General features: G+C 37.4%; 3 protein-coding genes across 3 annotated transcripts in view; 1 reads left to right on the plus strand and 2 right to left on the minus strand.

Moving 5' to 3' along the window:
• Positions 1–161: 161 nt before the first annotated feature.
• On the plus strand, positions 162–3,010 carry si:dkey-202g17.3 (4F2 cell-surface antigen heavy chain). Its single transcript, XM_055166679.1, has 9 exons — positions 162–165; positions 414–578; positions 635–729; positions 821–898; positions 968–1,020; positions 1,094–1,283; positions 1,354–1,461; positions 1,802–1,864; positions 1,948–3,010. Exons 1-9 carry the CDS (start codon positions 162–164, stop codon positions 2,356–2,358), a joined length of 1,167 nt encoding a protein of 388 aa, XP_055022654.1. The 3' UTR covers positions 2,359–3,010.
• ptgir (prostaglandin I2 receptor) lies at positions 2,741–16,708 on the minus strand. The gene is made up of 3 exons (XM_020918007.2): positions 16,252–16,708; positions 14,622–15,605; positions 2,741–3,765 (listed from the first exon to the last, which is right to left on the minus strand). The coding sequence occupies exons 2-3, from the start codon at positions 15,447–15,449 to the stop codon at positions 3,436–3,438; spliced, it is 1,158 nt and encodes a 385-aa protein (XP_020773666.1). The 5' UTR covers positions 15,450–15,605; positions 16,252–16,708; the 3' UTR covers positions 2,741–3,435.
• The window catches only part of calm3a (calmodulin 3a (phosphorylase kinase, delta)), a 28,592-nt gene continuing 14,890 nt past the window's right edge, over positions 3,632–17,333 (minus strand). The window contains exon 6 of the mRNA XM_055147694.1: positions 3,632–3,765. Coding sequence (XP_055003669.1) covers positions 3,728–3,765 — 38 coding nt within the window. The 3' untranslated portion in view covers positions 3,632–3,727. The remainder of the gene's footprint in view (positions 3,766–17,333) is intronic.

Raw genomic sequence — 17,333 nt, forward strand, 5'->3', positions numbered from 1 at the left:
ATAATTTTTTTTTAATTAATTTTTTACATTGTTTGTATATTGTACATTGTCTTTGGTTACCATTAATAAAATTTCTCAAATATTAAACCTTGCTAAACTGGGAATGAGTGACATGAAGTAGGTAGATCTATCAGAAAAGCCATCAATAACAGGCAAGACATATGGGTAGTATATAGTAAGAACAACGCTGTGCAAGAGGGAATGCCGCAAATTCAAGATTCTCTGACAAAGACGTTTTGGTGTTCTATAGAATACCTACAGGCAAAGTAGAGACTATTGTTTATGATGGCCTGGCTTCTGTAAAAGGATTAAACATCTCTTAAACACTAACCTGACTGAAGACTGTATGACCTTTTCCTTGTGGTGCTTATGGTGATTAACCATCCTATATAATGTCTGTTCTCCGTTTGTAGCCTTGAAAGAGGAGTTGTCCTATCTCAGGTCTCTGGGTGTGGGAGCGCTCATTTTGGAGGGGCTGTTTAGGACAGTAGTTTCTCCTGTGAATATCTCTGTCACGGACAAAGGTACTGCCACGTTCCCTGTGATTCAGCAGATCCTTCAGCAGAGCAACAAAGCAGGTACCAGGATCTGTCAACATTGTTGTGGTTTTGTATTGACTGGTTTCCTCTGGCAGATCTAAAGGTCGTGTTGGACTTTTGTGATGTGGACCTCCTGGGAGGAATAGGAGGAAAGGACACAGAAGAGTCAAACACTTTAGCCAATATCAAGGTAATGCAGAGGTAATCATTTAAAAATATATATATATTACTGTGTTTACTTTTTTTTGTGTGTGTGTTTTTTTTAAATGATCAAACCAAAGGATGCACTCCGGTTCTGGTTGGCTCAAGGAGTGGCAGGATTTACCATCTGCGACACTGATGAAGCATTTTCAGAAAAGGTACAAACTTCCTGATTACAGTTTTTAGAATGCAAGAACTTATTTCCATCAAACCCTTTTGCATTTCAGACTCTGTTAGAGTGGAGAGGAGTTCTACAAGAATTTAACTCTCAGAACGAGCGGTAAGATAAAAATAAAAATGGAAATTAAGCTGAAATGTTTAAAAAGTCTTTTGTAATAATTGTACTATTACAGCATCATTTTAGTCAAGCAGAGAAGAGATAATCTGCCCAACCTCGGTACCCCAAACACTACACTGGTGGACATGGTCATTAAATCAATCCTGCCCAAGTCACCTCACCTTCTGTCTGGACAAGAAGTCTCCTCTGCCATCGAGACCCATCTGTACAGAGCAGATAACAGTGGAGTATGGACCAGCTGGATGGTACATGAGGGCTTTTTCTTTAAGTGTCAGTGGTGAGTTCATGTTTGGTGAAATGGATCTCTCTGTGCAGGTTGGAGGGAAAGCATCTGAGAAGTTAAAGAAACTACTGCTGGTGCTGTTGATGACACTGCCTGGGTCTCCTGCAGTAGAGCATGATTCAGACATCGTTCAAAAAGAGGTACGTTTAGAATTGACTCAGACTATTACCTTCAGACTACATTTAACCTACATAATTTACTGGCAGTTTAATTATGAAACCTATGTTTTCTATCATGATTAAATCCTGAGTATAGAAATAAATAAATACATAAATACATAAACAAATAAGTAATTAGTTACCTTGTTGCATTGTAATTGTGTGGGCAAATAAAACTATATATCGGGATGTTTATTGTATTGTATATTTTTGCCAATACATTGTGCCTTTAGTATTGCAATATGGTATGCCCAAAGTGTAAAAAACAAATTTAAACAAAACAAAATAAATAATTTTCTTATGCGCCTTTCATTCTATACAGGATATGGCTCTAAACCATGCTATAATTCTCAGAGAGGACAGTAACCCTGAATCAGAAAGCTCAGTGAGTACAATATCATGTCTTGTTTTATTATATTGTATGACAGTACAGTATAATAATTGTAAGACTTCTGTTCCTCGCACCAGTACACAAAGAAGAGGCGACATGTTGCCCACGCATTGTTCACCTCCCTCAGTCACTCCAGGGCCAGGGAAGAGGCCCTACTGTACGGCACATTCAGCTTCCTCCCTTTCCACAGCTTCAACTCCTCCAACTCCTCCAGCTCCTCCAACTCCTCCAACTCTACCGCCACTCCACCCCCTCCCGTTCTGGCCTTCCTGCGCTCATGGGGATGTGTCCATTTCCTTATTCTGCTCAATATTGGACCCCAGACTCGCTCCCTGGACCCTGCTTGGGCACCCAGTCTACCAGAAGCGGGAGTGTATGTGGCCAGTACTGGGATGGACCGCATGGGAGCAACATCTCTGGAAACACTGGTGCTTCGGCCACATGAAGCCATTGTCATAAAACTGTTTGAGGCTGGAGGGTATTCATAAAACCTGTTACTGTTTCATTAAAAGGAAAAGTAGCTGTTTTAATTTGGGTTTTATAAATATGAATTGTAACTGGTGTTTTGTTAAATCACAGGTATTAAAGGTAAAGGGGGTGCTTACACAAACAACCCACTATGATGGAACAAGATTTTTTTTTATTGAAGTCATCTACAAACATTGTTTTCCTGCACAGGAAGAGAGAATCACTATGTTCATGCAGCACATATTGTTTTCATCTTGCTCAAAGTGCAGTAAACCAGTCTTGATCTTTTTTTTTTTGTCTTGAGGTTTGTTCCACCAAATCACCACAGGGGGGTAGTAGAGTCACAACGTGGCAATCAAGTGAGTGTAAGTAGTAGCTCTTTAAAGGAAATGTGAGAGCCAATAAGATGTAAAGCAAGTCGTTTATACACTAATCAAAATTCTTCCAAAAACACAATAGGCACATCTCGGGCACATTTAAACACATGTAATTAAGTTAAAGTGACAGAATTTATCACAGTGCATTTTGCAGCAGCATTATTTAAGCAAGAGCATTCACAGACATCTCAGAGCTTTGACAACATTGACACTATTTTTGATATTTGAGTTTATGAAAATTACTATCAACTATCATGACATTTGATTTTAACATTGCAAGGCCAGTTTAGTGGCACTAGTGGCAAAAACATGCTGAAAAGGCATAAGTACAGAAATAACTCTAAAGGTAAAGTAACATCACTTATTTACTTCATGCACATCAACATTTGTCATAGCGATAAATTACTTTGAATATTTCCTGAACACATCCAAATAATATATATTAATATATGTCTCATATTGAAAATAAAAAGGACAAGGAAATCCCACGTGTTCATGCATATTAGCTCAATGCATTTACAGCATATTTAAATAACACATTCACAGGTACTTTTAGAGCAGATTCTTCTGGCATCATAGTTAAGTTTTGCTGTCTCATCACAAGTAGAATATCAAGTGCAATCATTTTCTACAATCCACTGGTACATTACAGAGAAGATAACCATTGTGCCTTTGGTTGTGTGAGGAGTCTATATACATGTACTGTCCCATGTCCACATATCAAGGGTGTGAGGCGGGGCAGCTTGGGCCTGCAGTCTGTGTGGGGTAGAGTGGTAAACTGGAGTACACATTCGCTGTAGATACCTCCGCAGGACTACGCTGGATGTGATGGACCTCCAGAGGTAATGAGAGTGCACAGTGAGCTGTAGTCTTCACTGCACCTTTACTAAAACGACAGCTCAGCAAAGAGCACAGGTGCCGAAACACAGATTTTCGACAGATGATGAAAATCCAAGGGTCCACGATGGGGTTGATAGCGTAAAACCGGAAGGCTCTCAAGTTCTCCTTGTCATCAGGAAATGGGTTGACAGCATTGATGAAGCCTGCAATCTAAGAGAAAACATTTACATTAATTATACTCATTTGAAGAGGTGTTTTCACAGCCCAATAATGACTCAGTCTCGTGGGAAATATGGGCAATTCAATTTATGTCATCTATTTTCATGAACTTTTATGTTTTTCTGCTGTTGATAGAATGTCAAAGCCCCTTCCACTGACCTTTTCAGTCTGATACACAGCAGACTTATTCCTGACAGGCACAGCTGCTTCACGTGCATTAACAGTAGCAGCAGCTGGCCCTGAACCTCTATTTGTCACCTCTCTGTTCTACTCTATCAACAATTCCCCATTTCCTCCACCAAATATCCAACAACAGTGGCCTAATTAATGCCTGCTGCTGACGGAGGGATTTCATCCATTGCTGTAAATGTTTCTCTGTTGCTAAGGCCTGGACTACAAACTAATAATTGTGTTGTTTCAGAGTGACAGGCCCAAGCTCGAGGGAGCAACCAAAATCTGCCTGTTTCTGTTTTTGCATTATTGTGCAAGCTGACACATACATGAACACAGAATATCTGAAATCTGTACTCCTACAACCACAATGGAAAGAACTACGTGTGAATGGAAATTCCACATTTGTACTCACCACTTTCATTTGACCCTTGAACTTATCAACCATATCAACAATATTTATTGAAAAAATATAACATATTCCAAATAATTAATATTTTTATATTATAGTCAGAATAATTTTGTAATGTCTAGGTCCGTCATGATAGCCGTGAGATAAATGACAACAATGAAACTAATTTATGTCACTAACACAACAGGCCAAGACACAACAGACCACACCACAAAAACTATTCTAACTCTACAATGTTGTTAGAAACATGACCTGCAATATGTAAATAGCAGAATTAAACTTTTTAGTATTTAGTTTAAATCTGTAATGAATCATCAAAGTTAACTATTCAACCCTCAAATCATATCATATTGCCAAAAAATAACCAAAAATTTCCCAGTATACAAAGAAAAAGTATACACAATAAATACTGACCCCAAAAATTTATTGATCCATATTGCTCTATATATCTATATTGAATGAGAAGTCAATGTAGTGATTATGGCAACGGGCCTAGTAATGTCTCTTTTTGGTGTACTCATTCAGTCACTAATTCAGTACAGTGAGCACAAAGAGAAATACCATTAAAAAGCATGTACCAGCTTATAGTGCAACCACCCATTAACCAGACAACCTGAATGCGGTAAAACAAATCTGTGCACCATTACAGTTATACAGTACAGCTATCATGCACTTAATATATCAGCTGAGAGCTTTTCAAACATACAGTAACTTGTGGCATATACCAGCCCTGGTGTTTGTCCCCATTATACCACCCTGCCTCTAATACCATTTGATGCCTCTTATGGTGCTCTCAGCTCACAGGCGCCCTGCACACTGGAGGAGACTCATCACTCATGTGTTTGCTGCCAGTGCTTAAAATGGTGTGGCCAAAATAAAGACAATGCCATTGTCTCTAGCAGTAAAATTAAGTTCTGTTACTTATTTAGAATTTTATTACCATTTTCTTTTACATATTTCTTGACTCTTTGTTATTGTACTGGATCAATAAAGACTTATAAATCTAGTCAGTGGTCAGGTCAGTGTAAAAAGTGTCATGAAACTCCAAATGTTCACTTCCTATCATAAATATGGGCTCAATACTCATCAAAACTCTACACATTCCTCAATAGAATGGTACAAATGAGAATGTGAGTAAATTAATGGGAATATGGATGTTTATTTAGAAATTACCATAATAAAGGATTATGTATTTTGTAATATAATTTGTAATGTAATATACAAAGCCTCAGGGACAGAAGTAGTAAATTTCCCACTTAAGATCCATGGTTTTCAGGGTGATAGAAATCTAGCACCATTGCCATAGCAACAAACAATTAAAAATAAATTATTATATATTTTGAAGCTATAAACAAGAACAGAAATCCAAGAATAGACTTCTGTGTCACATCACATGCAAGCTTTGTTTAGTAACTGTCTGACTGCATTATCCATTTCAAATAAATGTATCATATAAACTCCTTTGTTGTGTAGTTTTTTGTTTTAGAAAACACAGGCTACAGGTTGAACAGGCATTTAGTTTTATTTTTAACAAGGTCTAAAAAACATAATTTGCAACCACGTCATAATGAACAATCAACTAAGAATTTAAATATTATAGTGTAATTGTCATTGCTCTCAAGTGCTTCTACTTTTAGTGCAACCTGGTTTAGGGATCATGTTGTACTGTGGTCACACCCAATAACACCCATTAACCTTTATTTGGTGTTTGACGCAACTGTCAAGACACAGGATGCACTGGAACTCTACACAGTAATCCAGTATTCTCCATAAGGTTCTTTCCCGACTCCTTCCATCTTCCTGATCCTATTTCATTTCACAGTCAATGTTTAAGATGAAGCTCTGAGATATCTGGGCACTCAGAAGAGTGCCTTTCTCATAATAATCATTAAAACTCTTCAAAGAGGCTTATATTCCTTTCTCTGAACATACAAAATATGGCAAGATAATAATTTTTGCTAAATGTGAATTAAATAACAATATTTTACCATTCATGAAATTGTTAATTATAGTGATTTAATGCTGTGAATTCACTATTAGGAATGGACTTTACTGAAAAAAAATCAACTCACAGTATATATATATATTTTTTTTTTTAATTTAGAAATGTTTAAATTATACATAACAAAACAAACCCCACCCCTTTCTCTACACTCAAAACTACACAAAAACCACTAGGAAAACAAACATAAACGGTCAGTAAAATCCGGTCCTTTCAAGATGATCTAAAAAGGAACAATGTTTTTATATGTATTAGCTGAGTTTTAAATATGAAAATGTTATTCCTCTCAATTTGATATATTGCCTTCCTCTACACTACATACTTCTTTCTTGAAATAATTAACTTAATGTCCTCTTTGAATGAACCCATACAATACCTATGCTTCTTGAACTACAATACCTGTTGTCCTGTTTCAGTTTTTCCACATTACTGTCTAACCACCCATTAGACTGCTTTGCAATAACAGCTCCAAAGTCATCAGTGGAATTTGATCATGTTGAGTGATTTATAAAGGGGATGGGGGTTTGTATTGAACTCATATCAACAGCTTATTGCAGGCATTTGTAGTTGCAGAGATTTGGCCATTAACCTTTGTCACATATTGAGCCTACAGACTACAGTGCCTAGCACAACTCATAATAAGTACATCAAGGCCAACAGGATGTAAATATCTCAGCCATAAAGGGGATTTTTGGGTTAGCAAGTCACCTATAAATGAGCATGTTTGAAATGACTTTACTTTCACTTATAGTATTTGTGGTTATTTAGCACTGTGGGGCATTCTAACACTATCTATAGTAGTTTTTGTCTCACACACATTGCCTCATTTATAAAGAGGAGATGAGCTGTGTTGCTAAAGGAGACAGTCAGTGAGAGCTACCACTGGGAATTGTCTGAGAGTCCATTAATGTTTTCTCTTCTTCACATACCAGAGGCTACAGCACTGTTACCTTCATGGCGCCATCAAGACTTTACCAGCTTTGCCTTTAACAGAAAAGTAGCCTAAGTCAGCTATTTTTCTGATACACAAAATATATTGCAGATAATTGCATATTTTATTTTTTAAATCAGCACATTTTAAGAGAGTCTAGTGGCAGTTTGTTGATGAGAGTTGATAAAAAAAATGCTTGATGTACAGAAGAGGAAGTAAGAAAGCTTGTGTGATTAAAGGGTGTGAAAAGTGTGTCTGGTGCTAAACGGGCAGGCAGTGTATGTGGTATGTGCAATAATAATAATAAAAGGGTCTACACATTTATCAGGTTTACTGCTATGGTTTCTAAGAAAACAGTGTTTTGTGTTTACATTGTTACTTCATTGTTATGGTTACATCAACAATAACATATATGTTTTGACACTGTCCTACACACAATGTATTGCAGCAACATATTGAGATCCTGAATTACACTGGGCCATGTGCCATCCTCTCTTAAATTCAATTATCTTATTAATATAGTATAAATATTTATGCCTAATATTAGTCAGAACTACACTTGACTATTGCAGACTATTTTTAGGCTGAAATGGAGAATCTGGAATTTGGGGGCAGTGGGAATTGTGTAAGAGTCTTCCCATAGCATGTTTTCAAGTTTAATGAGTGAATAAACAGCAGCTTAAGATCACTAGGTCTTCTTGCTCTCATTGTGGAATCTGGTTTGATGACTAGTGATCAGAGATCTATTTGGCCTATCTATTCTGCCTGCTTTGTCTGGGTTTGTCCGTTTTAAAGGAACATTTTCAATAAAAGGTTTGAAATGTGTACAGAACGAATTGCTTCTAAATGTCCAACATGCAGAATCAATTATGCAGTGAGTAGTGCATTCATCAGTGTCATGCCTGATCAGTATTTGGGTGATTTATTTCCTAGTTTTTAATAGAAAAACATGGGCAGGTTTTGACTACAAGGTTAGTCACACACATAAAGCATAATGTGAATCATCACAGAAACAGTGCTAGCTGAAGTTTCTCCTCGAATGCAGTTAACTTATGCCAGATGTTATTTCCCTCTTTACGAGAACACACAATTATAAATCCATATTGCCGTGGGTGATTATTGAACTCCATCTACCTCGTATCATTTACAGCAACAGATGCGGACCACAGTATGGCGAGTTTATTTGGGGTGTCGTATTTCTTTGCCACCTCTAACGGACAGCTTTTATTAAGCCATAAATCTCATAAAATTGAACTTCTATTGCTCTAGCAACAGAAAAATAATGCAATCATGACTCAATAAAGGGCCAAGTTGATGACAATGAGTAAACTATATATCTGTCAGGTATTCTGTCTACACTTTGACCAGTGGTATCAAACTCTGGGACATGTACACAAGCTTTTTCAAGTGGTGCATGGATTCTTTTGAAGTTCAATTATTTGCACTGACTTACAGCCAAATCAATTTAATTTGTGTTTTTGTCCTCCTTTATGTTAGTCATTGTTTGGAACTAGTACAGCAGTTATGTAAACTTATTTTAGACCTATTTTAACCCTAGTTCAGTTCCGTTCAGTGGGAATTCAGTTCAGTTCTATTTCATTGCTTTAAACAAATATATACCTATTTCTAACACTTACAAATTGTGCATTTTAAGCTAATGTTAGGGCAGATATGCTAAGGTCTAATGTTACACCACATATAGTGTTATAGTTATATGTTCAGCTACATTCATGCATGTTAGAAACGTATATATATATTTATTGATTGGTTAGTTTTTTAATTTGACTTTGTGCAAAGAGAGAAACAATAATCATACATACTACATATATAGTAAACAACAGAAAAGCACATTTCTCAAAAAGGAGTGGTTAGAGGAAAAAGTTATATTAACCCACCCCTATTCAATACATAGTTAAAAAATTATGTGGTTGCTTATGTACACTGATCACTTTACAAATATTTACGTACAGCAAAATAAATTACATACTATGCATACTAAATATAATTTTCCATACAAAAGCTTGTTATAAATTCTTTTGAAGCTGTGAATATTTGGGCACTGCTTCAGGTTTTTTCCCAACCAGGCCACCTCCTCCAGACATCTTGTGGCAGAAATGAACTGCTTGTTTGTGTTTGAATTTCATCAGACAGGTTCTGAAAGTCTGCGCTCAAACCAATTTTACTACACATCCAAGCCACTCTGACTCAGGTTTCCATCCTCAGTGTGGCAATAGGTGCCACCTCTGCTGCCAAAGAGTTGTTTTGATGAAAACACAAAGATCAGAGTTGCTTTTACTTAAGACACTGGTAATTGGTAAAACTGGTAAAATTGGTACCTTCGACTTCAGGGGGTCTGTATTTGTAAACAGTGGCTCAACTAAAATTGTACTAGTGTGATATCAGTAATAAACTGATGAGTTAGATTGATTATGAATCGCATATCACCACCTCTAACCTTTTGATGAGTGGATCATTGCTTTTTTATTATTTGATACTTGATCAATTAGGAGATAGCTTGATATAAACAACATTTTGTTACATACAATCACTTGCTCATGAACAACTGTATAGCATATGCCATTGCTTCTCTACAACACCAGCGTTTATAGAAGAGCGTGTATTTCCCCCTCCTTTGACTGTGATTAAACCGAGCAGCTTCAGAGAAAACCTGTGGTTTGCCTTGTGACTAGAAGGAGATCATGATTCTTCAACTCAAATGCATAATACATGAGTTTGAACAGGATATTGTTCAAGTGTATGGTGTAGCACATCTCCAAACCCCAAATCTTATTCACATCAGACTACATTTGATAAAAAGAAATCTATGGATAGGCTGCAGATGTATTATTGCACAGATGATCTGATTTCTTACAGCTGAAGCATGTCTTTTCTATCTGTCACTACTATCTACAATCCTTTCAGCACCAGGCCATGTCCTTTGTAACACACTTCAATAACACATTAAAGTAACTCAATAAATAATGAGCCTGTCTTAAAGCTGGTCTTGTACATTAACTTTGCTGTGGGCTGAACGTAATGTCACTTCTTGTTTACTCAGAGGGAATCCCTATTGTTGAAGGCACAAAGCCAACAGCTTATTACAGAGGATCATTTTACCAAACATAATAGGGTTATCTGGCAGAAACACCTGGAGCACTAATTTTCAGTAGACATTAGATACCTTTCATGTCAAACCTGTCTTCCTACATTTCCTGGGACAAGGGGTTAAAGCAACCTGTCCAATAACAATACTACATGTTTCATTTTACATCAAAACTATGAGCATCTCTGGTTGCAATTAGAGGGCTAACAGTTCTGAGTCAGATAGGATATGTCTGGATTCAGGGCTTTCCGCTTTACGACTCATGGGGAATAATGCAATCTAGATGGGGAAAAACCATGGATACAGCCAAAATACCATGTTTCCCTTTCACATAATTTTAGTGTAACCATTTGGATATGACCAGGCCTGCTGCTGAGGGATTTCCAGACTGTTTGAACACTGCTCTTACTATAAAAATCTGCAACTTTTCTTGTGTGTTTGTGAACAACTTGTGAAACAATGGATGGAAAAGAGCCCTCGGCAGTTTGTTCATTAACATACACTGTCTCACCTAAACTTGCGCTGCAAGATGAATTCTCGTGATATTTGTAAGTTCACAAAATTCTCAGGGCAGCATTGTGATTTGGGCAGAAGTCAAAGTTCATGCGCTCAAACTATCCAAACATGTCGACACGACACCAGATATACTTCAGAACTATTTTGTTTGAAAATGTGCAAAAGGAAGTGCTGGACAGGAACGATGTCTATGCTTTTCTTTCAAACAGATAAAACCAAAATTTGATTTCTCAGCTTGTGCTGTTGTGACCATAGACTGTATAAAGAAGTGTACTAAGGGAGTGTGACGTCACCCATAGCCTTCAGCTCCAGTCAAATGAAGCTCGTGATGCTAGCAGTTACAGAAGCGAATTTAGCGCCAGGCTCCGTACTAGGAATACAAATTAATTAACGGACAAAATAGCGAAATAAAACCCCAGAATCATGTAGAGTTGGTTAATATGAACATTTTAAGACCAAAATGACAAGGCTCACTAGAGCAGCTGGAGATAGAAGAGTGACAATATTCCAATGTAAGTCAATGGGATCCAGGGTTAGAAGGAGCCGGAAGCGTCCCCTTACTAACTTCCTATTTGGAAAGCTGCAGCTAGCATGTTAACTATGTCCATTTATACATACAGTCTATGGTTGTGACACTTTGCCAGATCAGCTCAAAGTATTTGTTTGAACATTCTGATTGATTTCAGTGAGAGGCTTTCCAGACTGATGAATGTGTACAACTGAATTCAAAGTGCTACACATCTGGCATTAGTCAGGTTAGTCAGGTTGTCAAATAATAACAAATAATAAGTCTTCAGTATTTTTTTATGTGTCATGGAATTTATATGTGTGAAAACAGGTGACAGTTGTAAATTAATTACATATATCTCTCTTCCCACCAGAAAAAGTACAAAATTAATGAAGGGCACACCTGTTTGTGCAGCTATGGCGTTGGGATATTAAGATATTAAAAGATTATTTTAATTTTATTTAACCTTTAGACAGTTAGATTGAGAACAATTTATCATTTAAACCAACAACCTTGTCCTTAGTCTTGTGAAGATACAGACACATTGGCTAATGGGTACTTCTAAGTAAGTCCGCTAAGCTAACATTTCAGTCCGCGCTGTATCCCATGATGAAATAACCTTACAAATATGCTATCATAACACAACTCCACAATATGTAATCCGTTAAAAGCAGCAGTCTAACTTCCAAAAATAGCACGAATGCACATAATGTGATTGTTTCCAATATTGATCAGTGAAATATGTGTTCTCAGCAGTTTATGCAATTCCCATGGGAAAGACAGAAAAGAGGAATATTGACAACACTCATCAATACAAAGTGTCCACTTTATGACGTCACTGAGTGGAGCAGTTATCATTTATAAACCCATCATGACAAGACAGTGAAAAAACGGGGCTCCTAATGGAAGCAAAAGATCCTTAATGATCTTATGTGTTTGTGAAAACAATGTCAGGATACGGTCCCTGACAAAGAGACAAAACTTTTGTCTTGCCAAAATCTGACCTTTCTGTGTTCATTAAAAGATCAATCTTTCTTCAGCAAAGAAAATTAATTTTAGTATATTGAGCATAATTTGGGAGGGTTTTAGCTTTCATATGAGACATTTCTAAAACCAATCGATTAATTTAAAGTCAGGTTATAAGCTTTTGTTTCTACAAAATGGATAGCGACAAGACTTTTGTCAGGGACTGTAGTGAAAGATATAGCATAAAGAAATGCAAAGAAATCTATAAATATCAGTTAGAGCCACCAGAGAAAAATAATGCTGCTGATTTCTATCTTAATTAAAAATCAGTTCAGCGTAATCGTGGTCCATTCTACAAATCCAGAGGTGATTTATGACATTTGATGGCTGGGCACACATTATGACAAGCTTGGGAAGTAAAGACATACTTCAGTTAAATGCCCAAGACAAACACTGAAAATAAATTTGTAAAATAAAATGTCAGATCTTCACTTAAGAGAGTTCAAAAAACTACAAGACAGACAAAAGCAACAAGACAGACAACAAAACTCTTGCTGAACTAGAAACTGAGCAAGTCAAGGCAAATATTTAACAACTCTAATTTAGGTACAGCTTGGAACACTGTATAACTTCTTCTTCTAACAGGTGCTTCTATTGTATCTTCTATTGTGTAGTTCAATTGTTTTTTTACAAAGTGCAAGCAAAGATTCTTTTAAGCCTCGAAAGCGACCCAACCCTCTCCAGTGAGGATAAAAGGGTATATTATATTTCCCGATTTAAAACCAGTTTGAATAGGCTCAGTTGTGTTTGAAAGGGAAGCTATTGTGTGTTATTGTTTCTTATATTTACCAAAATGAGAGAGGAAGTTTTGAGTTCAACATAAAGATGAAAAACCACTTGTATTGCACTCAACACTCTCGGTTCCAACCACACATCGAGCATACAAACACATATGAAGGTAATTATCCTGATCCAAGACTGTAGCAATTGTGATGTGCAATTCAAGTACATGTCTGAAAACACACTTTTGAGAATGAAGCAAGTCCAGCAAAGTTGTGTGCCTAGAGAGGAGAAGTAGTTACTCAAAGTCAAAGATACATAAGTGATGCAAGAACTAGGCACTGGGTAAATATCACAACCACAGACTCAACTATAAACTCAACTATAAAACATCAACAGACTAGTGTATGAGAACTGTCTGTACTTTATTTTATAATCAGACTAACACTACATATGTGACAACAGGTGAGAGTAGAGATGGGAGACAATAATAATAATAATAATAAAAGATAACATAATTGTTGTTTTGGAGAATTGGAATATCAAGAACAGCTCTTTAATTCTACAGGTTTATTTGTGTGAGAACTGAACCTCAACCAAGATGTTTGCAGATGTATTTTGGCCCATTTTGGCTAGATACTATCTGATTATCGTTAGAATCAAAATATGTCTAGATATTAGTTTTAGTGACACATATCCTTGACCCCTGTATTGTCAACACAGACTCCAAATGCCTAGTGTGGCACAGGCAGGGCAGTTCTCTTTCAGGCAGGCACACCTTTTTAATGGGCCCTGCAGTATTCAGCATTAAGGAGAGTCTGACACCACATACCACAGCAAACAAAAACATCAACGGTCGCTACACAAGTGAGCCTTCTGTGTACAATAGGTTATGCAGTTGTTTTATTAGGCATTCAACTGGTGGGAAAGGTATGTAAGTATAGCATGGTCATAAAGCAATGACATTTTTTAATTTAGATTTTTAGGCAAGTGTTATTTTGAAGAAGTGAAAGTCTTTACACATAATGGTGTCAATTTCCTTAGAGCTTTCAAAATATTCCACAAGTTGGGCAATGCTCAGGGTATTGTTTTGCATTACATGTATTACTATACTAAACAGAATGATGTCTCTGTTTTCTCCATATAGAGGGTCACCACTCCCTCTGTCACTATGCAGATTACAGGATGACCAGAGTCGCATCCTCTTAAAGTAATGGAGAAGAGTGTATTCTGGATCCCAAACAATAAAAGGAAAATAATAGCCTAAGGGAGCCCTTAAACACTGACTGTATCTGGGTAAATTAAAATGCATTCTTGAAGAAGACACTCTTGTCTAGTATCACTTTATCTATCCCTTTTCAATTATTCTCATTAGTCATATTAAGTTAGAACTGGAGATGCATCAAGCAACTTAAATGCACACTATACATAATGTAATATATTCTTCAAAGTACTTACAGTCAGTGGCAAAGAGCAGACAGCAAAGATGAGAGTGATGAGAGCAAGGAGAACCAGGTGATCCATCTCTTCTTCCCCCTGTCCGAACCAGGCCAGGCTCATCCTCCTTCGCCTTCCCGTTGACACCACAGAGCCTCGTCTCTTTGCGTGATTTCTGTGCATCTTACACAGGCTCACAATTACAGATCCGTTGCACAAAAACACAGCTATAATCAGCAGTGCCATGAGAGAGGAATAGGACAGAGAAAACACCAGAACTAAGCTGTTTTCCTCTGTTGCGTCCATGTCAATAAAGCACCATGTTCCGGGGCAGTACTGTCGAAATTTACCCAAACCAGTGTATGGCAACAAACAGAAAGAAAAGGAGAACAGGTATATAAATAAAAGCACACATTTGGCAAACCTGCGCCGTATGTGGACAGAGTAAAAGTACGGGTGACTTATGGCAAGGCAGCGCTCCACAGCCATGGCACACAAGATGAGGGTGGGTGCCAGTCCAAAGAAACTCATGGCAAAACCAAAAAGGTTACAGAGTCTTTCCTCTCCCAGGCCAATGAGTGACATGTTGCGGGCGTAACAAATGAACACAGGTGGGCTGAGGAGACAAGTTCCCAACAGATCTGTGAGGGCCAATCCGGTGACCAGAATACAAAAGACAGAAGACTGGGACCGTTGTTTCTTCTGATGGACCACGAGTATGAACAGAGCCAGCAGATTTCCTATGACGCCAGCCAAAAACATGGAAATGCTGGTTGATGGATTGCCATCCTTGCTCACAATGAGGGTGATGTTGCTGCTGATGCTGTGGCATGATCTGTTTGAAATCATGCTTCCAAATATGTCAAACCTGAACACGATGGATCAGTGAGGTCTTAGTAAAGAGTACCCAGACAAGAGAATTAGAACTGCCTGACCTCGGGATACTAACATTTGGAAGAAAGCAAGATGTAGATCCATGATGAAGCTAACGCATCCTCGTACTACCTGGAGGAGACCAGAAAGAAAATATGGGGCGTCATGAGATCAGTCTTCACATGCAATTTTATTAGTGTTCCTCTTTACAGAATCATACAGTAGCCTATCTCAGTGTGACAGTGCATATATAGGCTACACATGTGCTAGAACAGTCCCCAACCTGTTGCTCAGGAGCTCTCCAACCCTTTCCAAATAGCTCACCGAGTCATTTCTGAATTATGCGTAATGTGCTGAATAACTAAAACTTTATATAAATGCCTTGTTGTAACTTTGTGCACTAATAACTGGAAAATTGTTTAAGTTTAAAGGCATCTAACCGTACCCCATCTAAGACTTGCCATGACTAAAATGAGTAGCTCTCAGGCATTTTTGTTCTGTCAAGGTAGCTCAGGTTGGAGACCGCTGTGGTAGAAAATGCTAACTTTTAATTGCCTCAGCTTAAAGACTTAGAAAATTAAAATGTATGCCTACTAATGCGTGCATATCAATAGCCAAACGTACACAAACGAGAGGCTGAAACCTAAGCCTACTGTAGCAATAAATTAGGAAGTAAGAAATGAAGATAACTTGTATTAACAGTTTGCAAACCAAATTTAAGAAGCCTAACGTAGGCTACCAAAAATGTCAATTTATCAATTAGTCTATAATTGCTTACCTTAAATATACTCTCCCAAACACGTTAAACTAAGACAACTGTTTTTATCGCACCACATGCTGTCAAATAAAGAAAAAGGAAAAGGCAGATATGCCCCTGACGCAAACCCTCCACTCTGTCTGCGGGCGGACAGGGAATGGTGCACGCGATCCTCGGCGTAGACTTCTTACACACTGTATCTCCTCCTCCTCCTCCGCTCTTTTCATCTAGTACCTCCCACTCACCAGCTCAACGCGGCGCTGGCGCAATCAAAGAAAAAAACACAAGAGAAGACAATAATTGAAGAAGACGATAGACGAGAGCTGCACTAATAGCACAAATACACAAATTCTGTACAAATGCCAAACCATGTTAAAATTTTTACCGAAATCTGATTTATTTTAAAAAATTTCAGCATTCAAAAAGTAATGAAAAGCATAATTAATCTTTGCTCTAATCGAGATTTAACTTGAGTGGTAGTTTGTATTGAAAATGTTAAAAAAAAAAAAAAAAAAAAAAAAAAAAAAGGCTATTTTCCATAGCCATAGTCGATGAAAAATATTTAGCTTAGTGTAGCCAGCCCCATCATTAGTTATTGTAAGCTGTTTCTTTTGGCTCAGGACTTACCTTTGTTGATATAAAAAGTGGTTTAAAGTCTCAGTTTACATTTTATGCAGCCTTTGCTTTCCAGCTCAGCTCAGTCGAGAAAAAGAAGGGAACCACCAGTGCGTTTGGACCATGGACAGTCTATGGTCTGGACCTCAGGACTCGCGCGGAAACCAGCCATTTACCTACAAGGCGGTAAAGTACCCACGGTTTTTGCTTTGTTGGTTGTTTTGTGATATTCTACTGCACGTAAGGAACTGCGAAATATTTCAACTTCTTTATTTTTATATAAACAAATTTGGCTAAAATAAGTCCAAAGGCATATGTTTTTACAGTTTGAAGCCTTCATTAACCTATGTTTCATCATTCTGCAATAGGGTAGTAGCTTACTCTTCTATCCTGTTGAACTTAGTGACATAAATAAAGAGAGCATGTCAGCAAAGTTTCTTCCTCTTTTTATTTTCAAAACCACACTGTTGAAAAGTCAAAAACTCCTT

Source organism: Boleophthalmus pectinirostris, unplaced genomic scaffold (assembly GCF_026225935.1).
Source record: "Boleophthalmus pectinirostris isolate CB_2022bp ecotype Guang Dong unplaced genomic scaffold, ASM2622593v1 HiC_scaffold_9, whole genome shotgun sequence".
Classification (NCBI taxonomy): domain Eukaryota; kingdom Metazoa; phylum Chordata; class Actinopteri; order Gobiiformes; family Gobiidae; genus Boleophthalmus; species Boleophthalmus pectinirostris.

Coding starts and splice junctions, on each gene's coding strand:
- si:dkey-202g17.3 (XM_055166679.1), top strand. Junction 730..820: donor ACACTTTAGCCAATATCAAG/GTAATGCAGAGG, acceptor ATCAAACCAAAG/GATGCACTCCGGTTCTGGTT. Junction 1,865..1,947: donor ACCCTGAATCAGAAAGCTCA/GTGAGTACAATA, acceptor TCCTCGCACCAG/TACACAAAGAAGAGGCGACA.
- ptgir (XM_020918007.2), bottom strand. CDS start 15,449: ATGATTTCAAACAGATCATGCCACAGCATCAGCAGCAACATCACCCTC. Junction 3,766..14,621: donor TCTGCTCTTTGCCACTGACT/GTAAGTACTTTG, acceptor GTTTTCTCTTAG/ATTGCAGGCTTCATCAATGC.